General features: G+C 48.5%; 1 protein-coding gene across 2 annotated transcripts in view; it reads right to left on the bottom strand.

Moving 5' to 3' along the window:
- Window positions 1-21883, bottom strand: part of CEMIP (cell migration inducing hyaluronidase 1) — a 161205-nt gene that overhangs the window by 58017 nt on the left and 81305 nt on the right. For both annotated transcript variants that reach the window (XM_019983941.2, XM_019983942.2), the window contains exons 2-6: window positions 10887-10996; window positions 8245-8391; window positions 7592-7730; window positions 6626-6862; window positions 2348-2527 (exon numbers count right to left, since the gene is read on the bottom strand). In XM_019983941.2, the coding sequence (XP_019839500.1) occupies window positions 2348-2527; window positions 6626-6862; window positions 7592-7730; window positions 8245-8391; window positions 10887-10980 (797 nt within the window). In that variant the 5' untranslated portion in view covers window positions 10981-10996. The remainder of the gene's footprint in view (window positions 1-2347; window positions 2528-6625; window positions 6863-7591; window positions 7731-8244; window positions 8392-10886; window positions 10997-21883) is intronic.

The raw sequence follows: 21883 nt of genomic DNA, 5'->3' as shown, positions 1-21883 counted from the left end.
TTATGTCTGCCTTTCCTTGAGAGCTCAAGACTTCCCGCAAGACCTCATGACTTCCTGTAAGAACTCAGTAGGACTAGTCCCTTCCTGGTGCTTTATTTCAATTTCTGCTCAATAATCACTCCCTGGATGAACTGGGTCTAAGTTTCAGATCTTCTGCTGACTTTAAGTGCTCTGAGTTTCTCATTCAAAGTGGGTCTATATACAAATGAAAGGTAACAATGTAATTCCCGTCTATGTATCTCCTTTACTCATAGAACATATTAAGAGCACCCATCCTGAGCACTGAAGAATTAATGCCTTCAAACTATGGTGTTGGAGAAGACTCTTGAGAGTCCTTTGGACAGCAAGGAGATCAAACCAGTCAATCTTAAAGGAAATCAACCCTGAATATTCACTGGGAGGGCTGATGCTGAAACTCCAATACTTTGGCCTCCTGATGCAAAGAGCCGACTCATTGGAAAAGACCCCGATGCTGGGAAAGATTGAGGGCAGGAAGAGAAGGAGGCAACAGAGGATGAGATGGTTAGATGACATCACCAACTCAATGGGCATGAGTCTGAGCAAACTCCAGGAGATAGTGGAAGACAGGGAAGGAAGATAAGCAACAGAAAAGGGAAAATATCAACTTCAGATCACATGGATGTCTAGAGAGGACCCACATGCCTCTCCTCCACTTTTCCTATTACTCCTACACCACCAATTCAAATCAACAGATAGGTCAAGAGCTGGAGGCACATTTAGCATCCCCAAAGCTTGTTTCCCTATCTCTGACACTGATCCCTTTTTTAAAAAGTAATAATACCCAAATAAGTTTACTGAACAAACCACATTCTCCCTCACTGAATTGATACAACCTATGTCATACATTGGGGCTTCCCTGGTGGCTCAGCAGGTAAAGAACTGCCTGCAAGGCAGGAGATATAGGAGATGTAGGTTCAATCACTAGATAAGGAAGATCCCCTAGAGGAGGAAATGGCAACCCACTCCAGTATTCTTGCCTAGACAATCCCATGGATAGAGGAGCTTGGCATGCTGCAGTCCACAGGGTCACAAAGAATCGGATACAACTGAGCGACTGAACAACAACAATCCTTTCCATGGCTCTTGAGAAGAGTTGCTAGTGTTCATTGAGTTTTACTCTGTGCCACCCACAGTGGCAAATACTTTGCTCATATCATCACCTTCACCTTCCCCAGAGTCCTCTGAGCTGACTCCTGAAATATCCCATTTTACACATGATGGGGACAGTTCAAAGAGAGGGTGAGTCACTTTGCGTGCCATCACCTAGGAGGAGGTCCAGCCCAGACTGAAGATTCAGGACAAATTGGATGCCAGATCTTGGCCCTTCTTCTGCTGAGGCCATATGTAGCCAGTCTCTTTGTGGTGCTACCTCTTGGTGTAGATGAACAAACTGGCCTTTTGGCTTATATGACAATGAAATAGCAATGCCCTCAGTTTTTACCAACAAAGGAGCTTTGCAATACTACAGTGTCATTGTCATCTTTGGCTGCTCAAGTTTCCTGCCCAAATCCTTCCAGAGGGAGTTGCCCATGGGCAGGTGGAAAACGAACCCTGGAACCCGGAGCCCTGCTCCTGCCCGGGGGGGCTCCACCCAATCAGTAAAATTGCTTTGCTCAGAGCCCAGGAGAGCCTCTGGCCTGCCCCCATCTTGCCCATCATCTGCAGAGCCGAAGGACAGGGCGTCTCTATCTCCAACAGCCACGGGAAAGATGATCTCAACTTTCCACTAAACCAAGATCTGATTCAACACGATTCAAAGGTGTGGCTACTGTCGGATAAACCATAATGCATTTATCTTCATGCCAAAGCGTGCACACCGCCAGAATCAGGCATGACGCTGCAAACCCAGGCAAACAAAACTCGTTCTGGAGCACATCAAAGTGCCCCTTCTGCTGGGAGGGTCTTGGCAGGGCAGAGGCACTTCATGTAGTCTCTAAACAGATGTCTGCCAACCCCAAGGCACGTTACGATCCCTTCGCCAAAGGAAAGGAAAATGACCATTCATTGTACATCTGAGGCATAGCTCTTACCTTCAGTAGATACTCAATTAATATTTAGTAAGTGACTGAATGAATGAGTATACATACACAGAGAGCTTTGAAGTTTGAAGAGTGGAATATGCTTGTAAGAAAAACTAGGTTCCCTTTAAAAACAAGTCATAATACATCCAGTGCAGATGGATGTGTGTGCCTACATCCTCCAGGGTCACCCTTGAGGGTCACGTGGCCCTGGGGAAACCAGGAAGGAAGTTAGGTAAAGTCTGACTGGGCTAGCGTTGCTTTAGTGTTCTGGAGCCTGGGGAAGTGATGGAAGTGATGACCAATACCTGAATCCAAGGTGTAGGAAGTGTTTGCTGCCCAGTTTGGTCATCGCCTTCCTGGCCACATCATCCAAGTTTCGAGAGCCTTCATCATTCACAGCAACAGAAAGGATCCTGCCATCAGGCACGGCATTTAAATACTGGGCCAGACGCTCACTCTCTTTCTTGGATCTATAGGTGTCAAATCTGAAAGAGGCAGGGAGAAGGAATATTAATAGTCCTAACAGCAGTGCAAAAAGAGAGCTCTAAGCACCAACCTGTGGTAAGACAGCTAACATGCCATCCAAAATCTCAAGAGTCATGATTTTTAAAGAGAAGAGCTTTTATTACAGAAAAAAAAAAAAAAAAAATCATCTGAGACTTGTCAAAGGTAATCCATCCTCATACATATAAAGCAGCTATGAAATGGATATCTCAAAAAACCTACACCACAGGTGACAAGAATTTACAAAGGAAAGATAAAATTTTGTTATGATCCCAGCTCTAAATATAAAGCATACTTACTAAGTATAAAGATTTTGTACAATGGCAATGAACATTCCAAAAGAATTTGTCTTGGAACTTAACAAGCAAAATAGTTCTACAGGGAATCTAGAAAAATAAACCAGCATGAATAGCCAAGATTTGAGAAAAGGAAAACAAAGGCGGTTAGGGGATGTGGGTGAGGGGATGTGTGGATGCTCAGGGGTCCTCAAACTTACTTTTAATTGTTTCCATAACCTGGTCTGACCCCACCTAGGCCCCTTCCATCTCCACTGATCTTTCCCATGAAACGTCTGCTACAATCCTAGCATATCTCAGGGTCTCATAATCATACCACAAGCCCACTCCTGCCTTCGCTCTATCATTCTAAACTTCTCTTCAGCCAATCAAATGCTTACTACCTCCCCAGAGCTGATCTAAGTTCTTATTTCTCCAAGTAACCTTATGCAAGTAACCTCCAGGTGACCAGGTCTCAAGTGACCATAGCCTGCATTTGCGTGTGTGTTTGCTGCTGCTACTGCACCACAAGTAATCCATATTGTACTACTTAACAAGCAGCGCTATATCTGGAGAAAACCAGAGTTCAAAAGAATGAGTGCACCCCAATGTTCTTTGCAACACTACTTACAATAGTCAGGACATGGAAGCAACCTAAATGTCTATCTACAAAGGAACGGATAAAGAAGATGTGGTACATATACACAATGGAATATTACTCAGCCATAAAAAAGGAACAAAACAACACCAGTTGCAGAGACATGGATGGACCTAGAGACTGTCATTCAGAGTGAAGTAAGTCAGAGAGAGAAAAACAAATATCGTATTATATCACTGATATGTGGACTCTAGAAAAATGGTACAGATGAACCTATTTGCAAAACAGAAATAGAGACACAGATGTAGAGAACTAATATATGGACACCGAGGGGGGAAAAGGAGTGGGATGAACTGGGAGATTGGGATTGACATATATACACTACAATGTATAGACTAGATAACTAATGAGAACCTACTGTATAGCACAGAGAACTCTACTCAGTGCTCTGTGTTGACCTAAATGGGAAAGAAATCCAAAAATGAGGGGATATATGTATACGTATAGCTGATTTACTTTGCTTCACAGCAGAAACTAATATAATATTGTAAAGTGACTATGAAAGTTAATAATAAAAACTAAAATAAGAATAAATTGAGTAAAATATAATAAAATTTTAAAGAAAGAAGCAGCATCCAGGAGTCAGAGCACAACTGAGTAGACCACTCTCTCTCCTCTGAAGGGAGGAGCTCTCCGATAGCCTTTGTGCCAACCAAGTGCATCCTGGTTGCGTTACCCCTGGGCTGAGGATTGCTCCACCCCAGGCCAAGCAGGTGGCTGTCACCAGGGGACCCATGGGGGCAATTTAGTGACTCAGGGTCTGGGCAGATCTGGGTTTGAATCCCAGCTCCAACACTCCCAAGCCTTGTGATGCTGAGCTCCTCTATCCAAGGGATTCTCCAGGCAAAAATACTGGAGTAGGTAGCCATTTCCTCCTCCAGAGGATCTTCCCAACCTAGGGGTCAAACCCATATTTCCTGCGTTGCAGGCAGATTTTTTTTTTTTTTTTTTTTTTTACCATCTGAGCCACCAGGGAAGTCTCTGAGCAAATTTAGCCTCACTCAACCTCAGTGCTCTCATCTGTATAACAACAGAATCACCTCCCAGGGCATTTATGAAGATTCAGTTATATATGGTGGAGAAAGCGGTTAACACAGAGTTTGCACAAAGTCTAGTGATTGTATCATTGTTACTGATATTCACTGGAGGGCAAAGTGAATGGGCCAGCCTACACCATATCACAGCCAGCTCTTGCTGCCTTCCTGTGGACGCTCATGGCTCCTGCCCTGTTTTTGAGGAATTCAATATCCCCATCCTCCAGCAGCACCAGAACAGCTGTGTCTGCTTGCCCACTCCAGCTGTGCCCTTCTTCATGTCTCTTTCTCTCCAAGTGGCCTGGACTGGCCTCTGCAGGGTCTGGACAAGAAGCCCTGGGAGCTTACTGGTCAGGTCTAGCCTCTGCAGAGTCTACCAGCTCATACCCAAGCCCGGAGAGAGGACAGGGAGAAGAGACTTGCTGTTTCTGCCTCCTCTCTCCAGTCCATCCACTTCTATCGCCGCTGCTTCTACCTGAATCCTTGCCAGCGACATCTTTTGCCCAGACCATGTGGAAGCCTCTGAACCACTTCTGCTAGCTTTACTTTTTAAAAATATAATTTTATGTATTTATTTTTGGCTGTGCTGGGTCTACCTTACTGCGTGTGCTTTTTGCTAGTTGCAGGTCGCAGGGGGCTACTCTTCATTGCAGTGCACGGCTTCTCGTTGCAGGGGCTTCTCTTGTTGTTGAGCACAGGCTCTAGGGCACTCGGGCTTCAGTAGTTGCAGCACATGGGCTCAGTTGTTGCAGCTCCTGGGCTCTAGAGCAAGACTCAATAGCTGTGGTGCAAGGGCTTGGTTGCTCTGTGGCATGTGGAATCTTCCCAGACTAGGAATCAAACACGTGTCACCTGCATTGGCAGGCAGATTCTTTACCCCTGAGACACCAGGGAAGTCCTGAACTTTACTTTAGCTCTCTGCAAACAATCCACTCTGTACAGAGCAGCCAATTCTTTCAATTATAAGGTATTCTTCTTTATTTTTTACTTCTTTTTTATTTATTTAATTTTGCAAATTTTTAATTGGTGGATAATTGCTTTACAAAGTTGTGTTCATTTCTGCTGTACAAAAATGCAAATCAGCCATAAGTTTATGTTAATGTATATATAAGGAATCTAGAAGAATGGTACTGATGAGCTTATTTGCAGGGCAGGAATAGAGATGCAGATGTAGAGAATGGGGAAGAAGAGGGTGGGACGAATTGAAAGAGTAGCACTGACATATATATACTCCCATATGTAAAACAGAGAGCTAGTGGGAAGCTGCTGCATAGCACAGGGGGTCAGTGTGGTGCTCTGTGATGACCTAGAGTGGTGGGATGGGGGAGGCAGAAGGGAGGCTCAAGAGGAAGGGGATAATGTAAATGTGGTGGTTTAGTCGCTAAGTTGTGTCCGTCTCTTACAACCCCATGGACTATAGCCTGCCAGGCTCCTCTGTCCATGGGATTCTCTAGGCAAGAATCCTGGAGTGAGTTCCTTCTCCATAGTTATGGCTAAATCAGATCACTTTTTTCTTAAAGTATTTTGGTGGCTTTGCATTCTACTAAGAATAAAACCCACCTCCTCACTGGGCCTCCCAGGCCGCACACCTGCCTCTGCCTGAAACTCTGACATCATTGCATGTCGTTTCCACCACTCTCTGCCCTCCCATCTCTCTGCTGGCCCTTCCGTCCTATGAGAACATCACACACTTTCTCAGCCCTGGCCCTTTGCACTTGCTGCTCTCAGTCTTGAACAATCATTCCCTGACTCAGCCTCACCCCAAAGTCCTCGGCTCAAATGTCTCTTGTTTACACCTGGCTCCCTGACCACGTAATGTAAGATGACCTTCCTGAGTTACTCTGCACCACCTATGTCTTCCCCCTAATTACCAATGATCCCAGCCTGAAACTATGCTGTGTGTACGTGTGCATACGTGTGTGTGAATGTGCCTGTTCCTGTTCAATTCAGCTTCACAAGGAAGATGCCCCGGGAAGGAGAGACCTAACTCCTTGAGATCAAGGATTTCTGTTTTGCTCACAGCTCAGCACCCTGAGTGGCCTCTGGCTAGGACACACGTCCAGTAAGTGTGTGTTGAATGAATGAATGTGTTGATGTGAAGGCAAACCTTACCTGTCAGAATGGATGACTGTTCCTGATTTGGGGTCGATGACATGGACAATAACTCCACGGTGACCCCAGCTCCTTTCAAAAAAATAGCCTCCCTCTTCCAGGCCACCCGGGTGAAGAGTCTTGTTCAGAAATGTCCAAGAGAGCTTCTTCTGTCCATGCAACTCAAGGGTACCTCCTCTGTCGACACCAATGTATTTGAGGCCAAAGTAGGGGTCTAGCTGAATGCCATCATCAGCCCTATGAGAGAAAACGGCTCTCTGTGGTTGGCCAACATCTCTGTTTAGTGGCTGCTGAGCCCAGAGGGGATGGCACTGCTGCTGACTCCCACTGTGGCCACCGTAGAACCAATTACACCTGGTGACTGCCCAAAATCAGTAGACATAGCACGAGCAACCAAGATAGTCTCAAGCCAGAACAAAATGAGTCCAACAGGCCAAGCAGAAATACTCATCAACAGTCAACATGTTGGCACTTCTTTCCAGGTCTAAGTGCATTATATTTTGGTCCATATCAGATGTGGAATCACCTGGACAACTACTGCATACCCTGTGTATTCTTGGCTACTACTTCTGAGAACTCTCAATTGCTTGGTGATGGAGCACAGCCAGAGGCAAATGCTGCCTGGAATTTTTCTTTATCTTGTCCATCAGAGCCTATTAATAAACATTCACAGAGACTCCCTGAGCCATGACATGATTAGAAAGCAGCTGAAAGGCTGGCAGGGGTTTCTGTAACTTAAGTCCAGACCTGAGCCACAGTAAATAAAATACCTCGTGTACCTCTCCAACTCACCCAAATTGCTAGTGTCTGTCTTGCTCGTGATTGTGATCTGGTAAGATGTAATGACAATTCCTTTCTTGCACTAAAGGCTTGCTGTCTCACCTTCCTCTCTTCTATGGACAATCTCCCCCTCATCAGATCCAAGGGTGGCATGTTACCCACAGTAGCATGGGGATGTCTACCCACCTTCCATACAAAACGATGCTGAAATTGCCCTGGAAAGGGCAGAGGGCACTCCCAGCATGCAGCTCTCCTCCGCTGTCAATCAGGATGTGCCGGGTACGCAGAACAATGGCCTCATCTTGGTCTTTAATGACTAGCTTTCCTGAAGAGGTAGGAATGGAGTGAGGTTGAAGAACACAAGTGTTAGTGATGAGATTCTAGCAGAGAGACGGGCAGACCTCCTGAGCCCCCATCTCCTCCAGGCAGGCAAGAAGCCCTCCTTCATGTACTTCTGTGTTTGCTTTGCTTATGATGTTAACTTTCCTCTGTCTTGCCATGGGTAAATATTGCCTGCTTGGTCTGCTGCCTTCACTGTGTGCTCTGCCTTCAATGAGTAAGCATCTGAAAGTCAGATAAGCAGAACAGCTCAGAGCACCAGTAAGGAGTTTCCTCTATAAATGCTTCTTTCATTAAGATTGGACTCTGACAAGGCATTCCTTAAGTGCTCGGAGTTGATAGTTATCTCCAACAACCAGATGCTCTGACCTGAGCTCTAAGCATGTGACATTTGTTTTGTCCATCTAAAGTTATGGCAACCTGCATCTATCTGCTGGGCTCAGAGGCAGCAGACCAGAGAGATGGGACAGAAGTACTGGGGGAAGGAGATTTTGACTTACCTCCATCTGAGATGCGGATGGAGTAGACTGTGGCAGAAGAGGTGAGCAACAGTGCTCTGCCCTGGCCTATATACACATAGTGGGCTGGATCATGGCCAGGATTCCAGGGTTGCAACTCAGGCCACTGATCAGGGCACTCAGCTGACCCTGCCAAGTACAGAGAGGTGTCACTGCCACCATCCACCAACCTCCCCAGCAAGGATGGCACAGATCATGGGGTGGGAGGAGCTATCATGCACTTTCATGGCTCTGGCTTCCTCCCTACTAGAGCTCAAAGCAGGGCATTAGAGAGAAAAGAGAACCCCTGACATAGGAGCCCTGGGATTTAGCCCATGCTCTTCATTAGTTCATCATGCATTTTCTGTGAACTTCCTTCTTCTGGGCTCAGTTTTCCCCTTTATCAAATGACGGGCAGACCAGATGACTCCTCAAGATATTACAGGATCTAAAGTTAGACAGTGATATACCTAGATTACTTGTATTCCAAGGCATCCTTTCCCCTGGAAAGAATGTTTGAAAAGTTGGCAAAGCCCTTTCCCCTTCTGCATGAGAATTTGACTTTTAGTTAATTTGCTCTCCCTGTTTCCCTGGAAACCTGAGAAAGATGGTATTCTATAAACAGTGCTACTAAGCAACATTAATTATAACAAAAGTGACCCGATTAGTCAGTGGTATTTAAACCAGGAACTATGAGGTACGATGGTAAAGAATCTGCCTGCCAATGCAAGAGATACAAGAAATGCATGTTCAGTCTCTGGGTTGGGAAGATCACTTGGAGAAGAAAATGACAACCCAATTCAGTCTTCTTGCCTGGAGAATCCCATGGACAGAAGAGCCTGGCAGGCCAGTCAAGGGGACTATGAAGAGTCATGACTGAGTGACTGTGCACACACAGTCGTTATATTTATAACGATCCTGCTGGAGATGTCTTACTATGGGCTTCCCTGAGTGCAGGGACTCTGATGACTGGGCACATCCCACACAGCAACCCTGAAAGTTACATCTATGCAGTTGCTATAAGAGATACTGGCTCTGGTGGGGCGATTCCATACCTGTCCAATGATGGCTCTGTTTCCTCTCACCTAAGGAGCTGTTACCTGGGAAACCAAAGAAGATAACTTCTGGGAGGCTTGTGGGATGTTACTAAGACCACTCTGATGAAAGAGGAGTGCCTGATGAAACACCAATGGCAGGTAGTGTTTCTGTCCTAAACCCTTCAAAGTTAGTCTGATGCTCAGCATGGCCTGCAGGATTCCCTGGTGGCTCAGCCGTAAAGAATCTGCTTGCAATGCAGGAGACATGCATTCAACCTCTGGGTTCAGAAGATCCCCTGGAGGAAGGGCATGGCAACTCACTCCAGTATTCTTGCTTGAAGAATCCCATGGACAGAGGAGCCTAGCAGGCTACAGTCCATAAAGTCACAAAGAGTCGGACTCGACTGAAGCAAGTGAGCACACAGGCATAAACACGGCCTGTGGTAGCCTCATGAGTCTGAATGTTTAACTGAACTCAAAGCACCTGTGGTGGGTGTTACACTGCAAATAGAAGCACTGGAAGGAGTCCCTCCTTCTACTGCTCAGAAGGATCTATACCCCAGTGGGGTACCATGTACGGTGAACAGAGAAGACTGTCTCAGAAACAGGGGACTCTCCCTGGACAGCAGGGGAAAGCCCAGAGAAAGCGATCAGAAGAGGCCGCGGGCAAAACAAGATGAGAATGCCTGCTCAGTGAACAAGCCTCAATGTACTCTTCTCTTTCTCTCACTAGGGATTAAGTTGTGAGCCTGAAACAGTAGATTTTTAAATAACTGGGGAGGGGATGGAGGAGCGGGAAGGTGTGTGTGCATGCTAAGTCACTTCAGTCTCGTCAGACTCTGCCACCCCATGGAATGTGGCCCACCAGGCTCCTCTGTCCATGGGATTCTCCAGGCAAGAATGCTGGAATGGGTTGCCATTCCCTTCTCCAGGAGATCTTACCGACCCAGGGATCGAACCTGGGTCTCCTGCATCACAGGCAGATTCTTTACTGTTTGAACTACCAGGGAAGCCCATGATCTTATGCACTGTATCTTAATGGACCAGATCTTATGGCAAATCAGGAAGGGAACATGAAGGTCAGGTGGCTCCCAGACGGCAGGCTGGCTGGCAGCTGTGTGTTTTTGTCTCTTCCACCCCACCCTGAGTGTTTGATAAAATTTCAATTGGTTGCCATCCTTTAACAAGTAGAGAGCTTTTATACAAAAGTCTATATTTCTGGCTTCTCTTAAAAATTCAATAGATCCTGAAGAAGGTGCCCCCCTTTTCCCATGTGGGGACCATTGGCCAGGACTGAGAAGGGTGAGTTCCTTAAGAGGGGCCTGCATTCTACAGGTGACCACATCTCTACCTGGCCAGCTTCACTGCATTGCATCACGTGCCTGGCACCTGTAGACACTGAATTTGAAACCCCAAAGGCTGCCTGATGGAACCAAAGCACAGGATAAGACCTGCCCAGGGTCATTGAGTTAGCAGGGTTAGGCCAGAACCCTGAGGCCCTGCCCTTGCCCCAAGGCTCCTGCTCCTGGGCCCCGGCCCCTTGCTTCCAGAAGTGGCTACACCTTCTTTGTTGACAGGCAGAGGCCCAGATACTGTGCAGTGGCTTACCTGTGGATGCAGTACCAGGAAAGTGGGCCAGGATGAACCAGCCGATGGTCAGCATCACCCTAAAGGAGACGTCCGGCCTGTGAGCAGCTCCCATCCTAGCAGAGTGCTCCCTGAAACAGAAGCACACCGAGTCAGACCTGCAAGCTTACCAGGCTGGAGTCAGTGTGTGGGGCAGACACACACAGAGACACACAGGGCACATTCACACACAGAGGCCATGCCAGCATGGGCACCCTCCAGCCGGCCAGTGCGGAGTCCTCAGCTGCCATGACTCAGGATTGGGCAGATTGGGGCATGCCAGCCCCGTTATCAACTTCCTGCCTTGTCCTGCAGCTCAGAGACCCAGTGACGGATGGAATTTCATCCTTGGTGCTTGAGCTCGCTACCCTCCAGAATAAAGCTTTGGTTTTTCTTCTTCTTAAGTTAAAAAACAGAGAAAACCAAAAAACACTCCCACTGAACATATGCTAGAAAATAGATGCCATTAACTTCCTGCGTGATCGCAGCTGATTTGATTAACCTCTCTGGGCTTCAGTTTCCTAATCTGAAAAATGAGGCTGTGGACTAACTGATTTCTAATGTTGAGAGTCCCTTGGACCGCAAGGAGATCCAACCAGTTCATCCTAAAGGTAATCAGTCCTAAATATTCATTGGAAGGACTGATGCTGAAGCTGAAATCCCAATATTTTGGCCACCTGATGTAAAGAACTGACTCAATGGAAAAGACCCTGACACTGGGAAAGATTGAAGGCAGGAGGAGAAGGGGACAGCAGAGGATGAGATGGTTGGATGGCATCACTGACTCAAGGGACGTGAGTTTGAGTAAACTCTGGGAGTTGGTGATGGAGGATGCCTGGGAAGCCTGGCATGCTGAAGTCCATGGGGTCACAAAGAGTTGGACATGACTGAGGGACTGAACTGAACTGACTGAATGTTAGTCTGTGCTTCTAAAACAAGTCTTGATGATAATATTGAGATCTTAAATAGGATGCCTGTGTATTATAAACCCTTTTAATATTACCCATCCAAGAGGAAGGCAGGGCAGAGATAGTTAATTGTCCCCTAATGTCCATTTTCCCTGGAAAAGAACCCCTGTGTTTTGTCTGGGCACACAGCCCCCTGGAATAAAGGCTACCTTCTTCAGTCTCTGGAATTGTTTTAGCCAATATGGCAAAAGTACAGTGTGTGAATTCCAGGATATGTCCTCACAGAAGGTGGGAAGCCTTTCTCCATGCCCCTCCTCCCATTCCTGCTGGCTGGAATATGGATATGATGGCTGGATCTTTAGCAGCTATCTTTGGCCACGTAGGTAGTTGGAGCCATGTGCTGAAGATGGTAAAGCAGAGAGTAAGAAACTAGGCTCTGACCCCATGGAGAATTGACATAGCCCTAGACTCTGGATTTATTTTTCTGTGTGACAGAATTAAATGAATTTTATTTCATTTTTATTTTATGAAAGCCATTTTTTTTTTTTTTTCCTTTTACTCAGACAGAAGCTGACTATGGGAATTTGTCTAGGTAATCCTCAAGAGAGGAACTTAAAAAAAAAAAAAAAAGATGCCTGATGTTCCTTTCAGAATATAACACTCTTGGAGAAAGATCTCTGTCCTCAAGTACTCTGTTGCACACTAGAGTATGTAAACGAGGCTGGGAGAGCAGCCTGCTCCTGCTCCCCTGCCCATGTCCTCAGATCCTCCCCGGAGCCTGAAAACAAACAGATATTCTCCCACACGGAGGAATGGGCCAGATGTCTCTCATGCCACACAGGCTCCTGCCTCTGAACCAGCTCAGGGATAAATCTGATCATCCCTGACCTCCCAGCTCCAGGTGAAGTGCTTTGTGTGAGTTCAGTGAGTCGGAGTAGGCAGGAGGGTCTGAAACAGAACGCCCTGGCCTTGTGCCTGGTCCCTCCCGCACAGGTGCGCTGGGGAGGCTGGGGAGGGAGGCACAATGCTCTCAGCATCAATGTCCACGGTGTCCTCCTGGCAGGCACCCTGCCTGGCCCTGGCCTGACCTGGAGAGAACAACAAGACCCATTCTAGTCGCCTCAACAGAGCCGCTGGAGTGGGGCATCAAACAGTGCCTTTCTCCCCACGGTCCCCAGAAGAGGAGTGTCTGTTTTCATGCTCTTTGTGAGAGAAAGAAGGGGATGCTGGGGACAGGAGTGTCTTGTGGTCCTCAGGGAAAGCCAGGCCCCAGCTCTCGAGCCTCCATCTGTTCAGCAAAACCAAAACTGACTTGTTCTTTGCTGCTAAGAAGCCCCAAGCCATCCTGGGGCTTCACGAACCTGAACTTCGGGCCATGAGCTAGGAGAGGAATGTGGCCAGCACTGAGCAGGGCGGTGCCTGGGGGATGGGAGGCACTCTGGGTGTGGGCACTCCTCCAACCTTAACTGCTGGGTGACCCTCACCCAGGCATGTGCTTCTCTGGGCCTCGACTCCCCATATGCAGAGTGGAAGGTTGGGATACAGGGACTTGTGGCCCTGACACCTTCTGATTACAGCCTAGGTCATTTCAGAGACAAAAATCGTCAGTTTCAGGATGGATGTAAAAACAATTCCACCTGGCAGGATAATGCTCAAAATCTTTCTCCTAACATGAAACAGATCTGCTGTGTCTGAGGCACTGGAGGCAGAGAGAACTGCACCCCCCTGCCTCAAAGAGCTCGTGACCCCACATTGCCTGGGGAGGGGTGGGGTGGTCCTCCAGGCTTTTGTGCCCCCCGAGTGGCTCCCAGGGCCCTGAGCACAGAAACATGGAGAAAGGTCCTGTTGATATGCATCCCAAAGGTTCTCAAATTTCACTTGGGACTTCTTCCCCAGGGGAGGAGAACAGCTTTTCCACTTGGCCACTGAAAGCTCTCTGGCAGCGGGAGCTGGACTCGGCTTCTCCAGCTGGCAAGATATGGTCTGGAAACGGTGCCCAGCCGCGGAAGGCCTGGGAAGCACGCAAGTTGGCTAACAATGCTAGAAGCTTCCTTGGGGAGCTGCTGGCTGGAGCCTGGCTGGTTCCTGCTGGTCGTGAGCTGGCCCCTTCCTTGCAGGGCATGGTGAGCCCCTCAGGTAGAGTAGTGTGCAGGAGGAAAGACTGGAACTCCAGGACACTCTGCTTCACAAGGCTTCACAATAACAAGCTAAAGTTTTCCAGAAGCTTGGCACCCCCACTCTATCCAGCTGTAGCTCCGAGTGTCTGCCAGGCCTCCTAGGAACGCGGAGGGGCAGGGCGTCGCCTGCCCCTGGCTGTCTCTGCCTCTCCTCGCTGCCATCACACAGCCGGGGCGGGGGCTCTGCTCTTCCTCCAGCTGCCCTGGGGTAGTAGAAGCCATCACCTGAAGGAGAAGAGGAGCACGGGGTTATTCGAGCCTCCACAGAGGCCCCTAAACCCCGAGAGGAGCAGCATTAGCAGGTCCACGCCCCACAGCATCCCCGCCCCCAGGGGGAGGCGGGCTCTTGCTGCCTGCAGAGCCTGCAGCCTGCAGAAGCCAAACTCTCTTCAGGGATTACCACGAAGAGAGGGAGGAGAAGGAGGTGGGGTAGGCTCAGTGTAAGCGCTGAGGGGTGGGGGGTAGGGAGCAGGAGAGAGTGTGTGTGAGGAGGTGCGGTAGGGCTGCAGGGGGACCTGGAAGCTGCTTTGGGCAGTGGGACAGCCGTCACTCTGTCACACCTGCACCAAGGCAAGTCTCATTTTCCGCAAACCTAGGCTCAGCTCAGAGCAGCAGGACACTGTGGGGACCTGGAGCACAGGCCCCAGAGGCCTCCAGGCCAGCCATGCAGCTCAACATTAGGAAAACCATTTGACCACTCAGGCCTTGCTTTTTTTAACCCATAAAACTGAAATAATGCCTCTTAAACTCCAAGGTCCTTTTGATCCTCGCTTGAGGATCAAACAAGAGGCTCTATAGAAGATGATAAAGCTCTGGGCCTGACCTGTGGTCAGTACGCAAGTTGTGGGAACTGCTGGTATGAAGGATGCTTGCTACCAAGGGAGAAAGCCTGGGAGATGAACTCTGAGAACCTGGTCTGAGTTCCAGCTCTCAACAGCCACGTGACCTTAGACAAGTCATTCAACCTCTCTGGGCCTTAGCTGTCTCATTTTTAAAATGGAAACAATACTACTACCCATAACCAGGTGGGTTTCCCTGGTGGTAAACAATCTGCCTGCAATGCAGGAGACTGGGTTTGATCCCTGGGCTAGGAAGATCCCCTAGAGAAGGAAATGGTAACCCTCTCCAGCATTCTTGCCTGGAGAATCCCATGGACAGAGAAGCCTGGTGGGCTACAGTCCACGGGGGTTGCAAAGAGTCATACATGACTTAGCATCTAAACTACCACCACCACCAAGCGACTTGCCAGTTAGCATCAGGCTCACAGAATGTAGGAGCTGATGGGATTAGAGACCCTTTCCAGTCAGCCCTTGGCCGTGCACCTAACCATGTGGAGAATTTGTTAAAATGCCGATTCTCATTCCGTGGGTCTGGGGTGGGATCTGATTCTGCATTTCCAACCAGCTCCCAAGTGAGGCTGCCTCTGCTGTTGGGCTGTGGGCCATGCTTTGAGTAGCAAGGATCTTGTGCAGTCCCACCCTCCCATTTTACAGATGAGTAAACTGAGACCCACAGTGCAGAAGATTGTTGCTTATAATCAGGAGCAGTAAATGGATCAGAGAATTGCCATCTGACTCCAAATTATGGGGCACACACCACCCTCCCGGCCACCCTGCTTGTTTGGGTAGACAGGGAGAGGTAAGACTGGGCCCATTTCTGTTTCAGCCCCTGTTTCAACTGGGGCATTGCTTTCAGTCACAGTTTGGATAGTAAACATCAGGAACCCTTTATACTTCCATAAAGTCTTAAAATTATCTTCCCCAAACAAAATACCTCCTCTGAGAGGGGAAATCCCCAGTGGGGAGCCACCTGCAGAGCCAAGGAGGACAGTTTCATGTGATGAGAGAACTTCACTATCACAGATCACTCCCACCCCCAAGAATATCTGAACAAATCCTGTTGGGTCCTCTCATCTCATCACCAAATCAGCCACCGGGGCTGGTAGCGTCAAAGCCTTCCACCATCACAGCAGGTAGGAAGGCAGGTCTGTAACCAGTCTCCCCTCCTGTTCATGTAACACACATGGTCTATGCACCCCACAAGTGGGTGCTGCACTGGTCCTGGTGGAAAAGGAAGTGAGATCCCTGATCCCACAGGGATCTTGAGGTCCCATTACCCTCTGCATCAAGCATCACAGTCTAAATGATGAGCCTGACTCTTCTGCAAACCAGATGTTCCCTAATGAAGAGTTCCTCGATGACTTATTGGAGGTTAAACACTGGAGTAAACAACTGAGCCATATTGACATATCTAACTTGCCCTTTGGTTTAGAGCTAGGCTGTCCAATACACTAGCCACAAGTCATGTGTGGCTATGGACATTTAAATTAAAATCAGATACAGTTAAGACTCAGTTCCTCGGTCAGGCTAGGCACTTTTAAGAGTTTGATCACAACTGGTAGCTAGTGGCTACCGAGAGGTAAAGAGTCTGCCAGCTACTGCAGGAGAGGCAGGATATGGGGGTTTGATCCCTGGGTCAGGAAGATCCCCTGGAGGAGCAAATGCCACTCCAGGATTCTTGCCTGAAGAATCCCATAGACAGAGGAGCCTGGCAGGCTACAGTCCATGAGGTCACAAAGAGAGTCAGACACAACTTAGCTACTAAACAAACAACAGCAACCATGTTGGGCGCATGGATCTACAACATTTCCATCATTGTAGAAACTTCCAATTTAGAGCCTCGATACTCAGAGTGGTTTAGAAGATCAAACTAGAGTGAGCTTTGAGACGGTTCAGAGCAACAGTTTTTACGGTGGCATTCTTGACTCCACCTTTCAGAACCTCAGATTCTCAGCCCCACTGCAGACCTACTGACCGACTGATTCAAACTCCAGGGGTGGGCCAGCCATCTGTGTTTTAACAAGCCCTCCAGGGATTCTGATGTTGCTCAAGAACCACCAGTTCAGAGAATCAACTCAGTCCAGAGACACTTGTCAACCACCAGTTAAGTGTCAACCTCAGGAATGCTTGAGAATGCCTTGGCTAAGCACGCATGTGACAAGATCCAAATTTAAGCCTCAGATCTCCCATTTAGGAGCTGTGGGTGAACTTCACCATTCATTTAACCATCAAGCCGCCATTTCCTCAGCTGTAAAATGGGGGAATCCGTGCAGCTTCCTTTCAAGGGTACTAGACGGATGAAGAGATACAGGGAAAGTGAGTGGTCTGCTGAACTGGAAGCTGCCATATGTCAGTTTATCACCATCATCCCTGTCTGGTTTCCCTTCAATGCCTGATGCAGCCAGTCATTGGCCTGACTTAAAATGGGATTTTTACCTCTTTCACTGACAGATGGGTAGTGCTATGCCATTCCCTGAGAGGTACCGCTACACAAAAATGCTTTCTCAAAAGCTCAACACAGAGGACTTTACATAGGAAACTCATGCCCAGTGGAGTGACGTGTTTATGGAGCTGGGGGAAAAGTACAAATATGACCTAGTGGACACCCCACCCTGGGCTCTGGGCAAAAGTTCTGCCTGGACAATGTGAAGTGTGGCAGACATAGCAGGCCTTGGGTCCTGAAATAGCTTTCTTATTAGAAAAAGTACGAGGGACTTCCCTGTTAGTAGAGTGATTAAGAATCCGCCTTCCAGTGCAGGGGGCACGGGTTTAGTCCTTGGTTGGGGAATTAAGATCCCACACATGCAACTAAGAGTTCTCATGTCACAACTTAAGACCCTGAGTGCCAACTAAGACCCAGCGCAGCCAAATAATTTTTTTTTTAAGATTTTTGGCCAGGTAGGGGAGATGGCTGCCCCCTCTGAGACCCAGTCCTTTGGGTTGGTTGTTTGGTTCATGTTTTATTTCACAAGGGCTTGGCTTATGACTCAGATTCAAGCAAAACAGAGCTCCCAAAAGGGAAGAGGAGGGAGACAAAAATAAATAAATAAAAGATGACTTATTGACACTCCCCACTATTAAATTACCACTCTTCTGAAAGATTCCATGGATCAAGACACAACATCTGTGGGGTGAGGGGGTCTGTTGGGAAGGTGGCAAATGGGGAGAAGGAAATAGTACTCAAAGCAGATCTGTGCAGGACTCCCCTGGCGGTCCAGTGGCTAAGTTTCCCCACTCCCAATGCAGGGAGCCTGGGTTGGATCCCTGGTCCGGGAACTAGATCCCACATGCCACAACTCAGAGTTCACGTGCTGCAACTGAAGATTCTGCATGCTGCAACTAAGACCTGGCACAGCCAAATAAATATTAAAACAACACACACACAAAAGAAGAAAGCAGACTTGTTCTTGGTCCCAGACTGTTACACCAACTTCCTGCTGACCCCGGATGGACTCGCGCATGCTCTGTTAACTCCTTGACTAAAATGTTTTTTCTCTACCACCATGCTTCCAGATGCCACACTTGACCTTTGGAGATTGGCAGTTTGTTTTAAGATTCCCTGTCTACCTCCCCTGAGGAATTTGCCCCTGGCCCTAAAGTCTACAGCAATTGCTTCTTCCTCTTCATCCACAGCTTACTGATCAAACCTTTCTTCAAATTCTCTCATTCTATCTTTGGAGCACCTCGATGTCTTCCACACTGGGCTACAAGCTCCTGAAAGGTGGCCACTACATAAACCCATTTTTCTTTCCTACACCCTGGCACACAGTGGCTGCCCACTGGATGTGGACAATGAACAAATGGGTTTGCCCAGAGATTGCTGGAGGAACAACCCACTTGGAGGTTTGCCTGCTCTGTGACTTTGGGCTCTGTGTCCAATGCTCTCTGAAAAAACAGGTGGGAGTGCTGAAGCAGAAACTGGAGGCACTGAACAAGCCAATATGTTTTTAAATTATAACTCTTTTTCAAAACATCCTTTTAAGGCTTGCCCTCAATTGAGGAAAAAAAGAGTAACTTCCCTCTTAAAACTGGTTTTCTTTTTTTTAAACTTTTAAATTTTGTATTGGAGTATAGCTGATTAAGGTCTTCCCAGGTGGTGCTAGTGGTGAAAGAACTCGCCTGCCAATGCAGGAGACTTGAGAGACACAGGTTCGGTCCCTGGTTTAGGAAGATCCTCTGGAGGAGGGCATGGCAACCCACTTCATTATTCTTGCCTGAAGAATCCCATGGACAGAGGAGCCTGGTAGGCAACAGTCTATGGGGCTGCAAAGAATCAGACATGACTGAAGCGACATGCATAGCTGATTAACAATGTTGTGATGGTTTTAGGTGAACAGCAAAGGGACTCAGCCATACATATACATGTATCCATTCTCCCCCAAACTCCCCTCTCACCCAGGCTGCCATACGACATTGAGCAGAGTTCCCTGTGCTCAACAATAGGTCCTTGTTGGTTAAAACTGGTTTTCTGCCCTATGATCATGGAGGAAGACAGGAAGTCAGATTACTGATATGGGTGCTTCTCCCAAGACTCACCAAGTCCAAGGCCAGCCTGCCTCTGCCACTGCCTGAGGTGCCCAGAGGCTGCAGCCAAGGATGCTGGCTTCTTCCAGCAAACCCAGAACTCTCTGGAGAGGGCAGTGCCTACTCTAAACATAACCCAGGACTTCCTTTGTGGTCTGGCGGTTAAGACTCCAGGCTGCCAATGCAGGGGGCATGGGTTTCATCCCTGGTCAGAGAACTAAGATCCTGCAGGCCGTGTGACATGGCCAAAAGATTAAAAAAATAAATAAAATAACCCAAGTGTCCTGTGTCCCAGTTCTTTCCATGCATACAGGTGTGGGGAGAAAGCACCCTGCTAGGCCAGCTGGGCCCCCCTTTACCTTGTCCCTTTGGCCCCAACATTGAGTCCACAGGGCGCATGATGCTTTCTGCCATTACAAGATTGGTCTCCCAGAAGCCTCCCAAGATTGCCCTTCCCTACCACTGGGCATCTATCTGGTCTTACCAGTTCATCAGATGGGGCCACAGATAAGCAATCCCCAACTGGAAAGACAGGGTACATTCCACCAGCCCACTCCAGCCTCCTCAGCCTCTTTCATCTCCTTATACATTAGTAGATAATCAGTAGATGTAAGTAGGTTTGAGGGGACAGGTCATTGTAACTTAGTCGCTAAGTCGTGTCTGACTCTTTTGAGACCCCATGGACTGTTGCCTGCCAGTCCATGGGATTTCCCAGGCAAGAATACTGGAATATGTTGCCATTTCCTTCTCCAGGGGGTCTTCCTGACCCAAGGATTGAACCCTTGTCTCCTGCATTGGCAGGTGGATTCTTTACCAGTAGAGCCACCTGGGAAGCCAGGAACTGCCACATCAAGGACAAGTTGAGCTGGGTTCCAACTCTGGCTTTGCAGGTCACAAACCACAGAAGGCACAGTAGTCCCACCAGCTGACGCTCCTCTCCTTGCAGAAGGAAAGCTCATCAGGGAGCCTGGGATGCTGCCTGGCTGTGGGGCTTTGGTCCTTTGCACCCTGTCCCGGGCAAATGCCCCGAGGTACAGCCATCAGAACCCTGTGCACCCCCGAGGCTGGCAGCTGGAAAGTCAGGTGGTGCTCAGAGCAGCCTGATCAGAGTCCAGTGACCCTCAAAGGGCATCCTCTCCCAGGACAGAGTCAGAACATGGAGCTGCCTGTGTCAGACCACGGGCTCCACACCTTCCCGGTGGGTGGTAGCCACTGTTCTAGCTGGATAAGTGATTGTAGCCAGAAACACTTCATCTGCTGTAGCCAGAAACACATCATCACCTAAAATACTAGCATCAGCAGTTGGTGTGGCACTTCTCCTGACCTGCGGTTGCCCCATAGATGTGCCCACTTGAGTCTGAGACTCCAGAAAGATTGCTGTGAAAATGCCCCAGCCCCACCACCACCACCACCACCTCCTGGGATATCTGCTGGCCCCCTCCTATCCATCCTCCACAGGGAGACATGTTGGCTCGATCCCACAAATACCTTTGTTTCAAAGAGCAGAAAATCCATGCTAAATAAGGGGGAGGGTGCAGCCCACACCAAGGCATGGCAGAAACAAACAGAGCGCGAGACCTGAAGCACCTTCAGAGTGACATTCAGGAGTCTGGACTTTATCCTGAAAGCTGGGGTGGGGGGTGGGGGACACTGGCAGAGCAGAGGAGCCAGGGGAACACAAGTATTTTATAAGGATGCTGCTGGCTGGGACGGAGGGGAGGGATGGGCGAGAACCAGAGTGCCGCCCAGAGGACTCTGTTGGAGTTGGATGAATCCAACACATATTTATTGAGGGCCTCCTGTATGCTGGTTCTAGACGCTGGACTACAGAGGAAACCACTCAGGAAAAGACCCTGCCCTGGGTTAGGTTAGAGCTTAGTCTACTGGGGGTGAGTGGGAGCAGAGAAGGAATAAAGAACAAATAAGAGCATCCTGTATGTGTTTGATGCTGTCAAGAGCCATAGAGAAAAGTCAAGCAGATGAGGTGGGGAGAAGCTGCTAAATTATGTGGATGGTTAGGGAAGTTCTCACTGAGAAGGTGACACCTGAAGAAAGGGACAGGGCAGGGGTTCTGGAAGGAATCCAGGCAGAGGGACCCACCAGGGGGATGGTGCTAGGTGGAGCTGGAGCTCAGGGGGGAAGATAGAGGATGGCAGGAAACCACACACCCAGGACAGAGACAATGCCTCTTGTCACAGCAGGGCCCGCCTGGTTCCGCGCTTCATCAATTATCCAGTCAGGTGGGGTTGGCTTAAAAAGGCCTGCTGTATAGGGACCCCTTCATGAATCACAACTTTGTTGTGGCAAAGGGGCTTGTGTAACTCAGGGAAGCTAGGAGCCATGCTGTGCGGAGCCACCCAAGATGGACGGATCACAGTGAAGAGTTCTGACAGAACGTGGTCCACGGGAGGAGGAAATGGAAACCCACTCCAGCAGTCTTGCCTGGAGAACCCATGGACAGTATGATAAGGCAAAAAGATATGCCACCAGAAGATGAGTTCCCCTCAAGTCAGAAGGTGTCCCATATACCA

Source organism: Bos indicus, chromosome 21, assembly GCF_029378745.1.
Source record: "Bos indicus isolate NIAB-ARS_2022 breed Sahiwal x Tharparkar chromosome 21, NIAB-ARS_B.indTharparkar_mat_pri_1.0, whole genome shotgun sequence".
Taxonomy (NCBI): domain Eukaryota; kingdom Metazoa; phylum Chordata; class Mammalia; order Artiodactyla; family Bovidae; genus Bos; species Bos indicus.
This window is presented reverse-complemented; position numbering and strand designations above follow the sequence as displayed.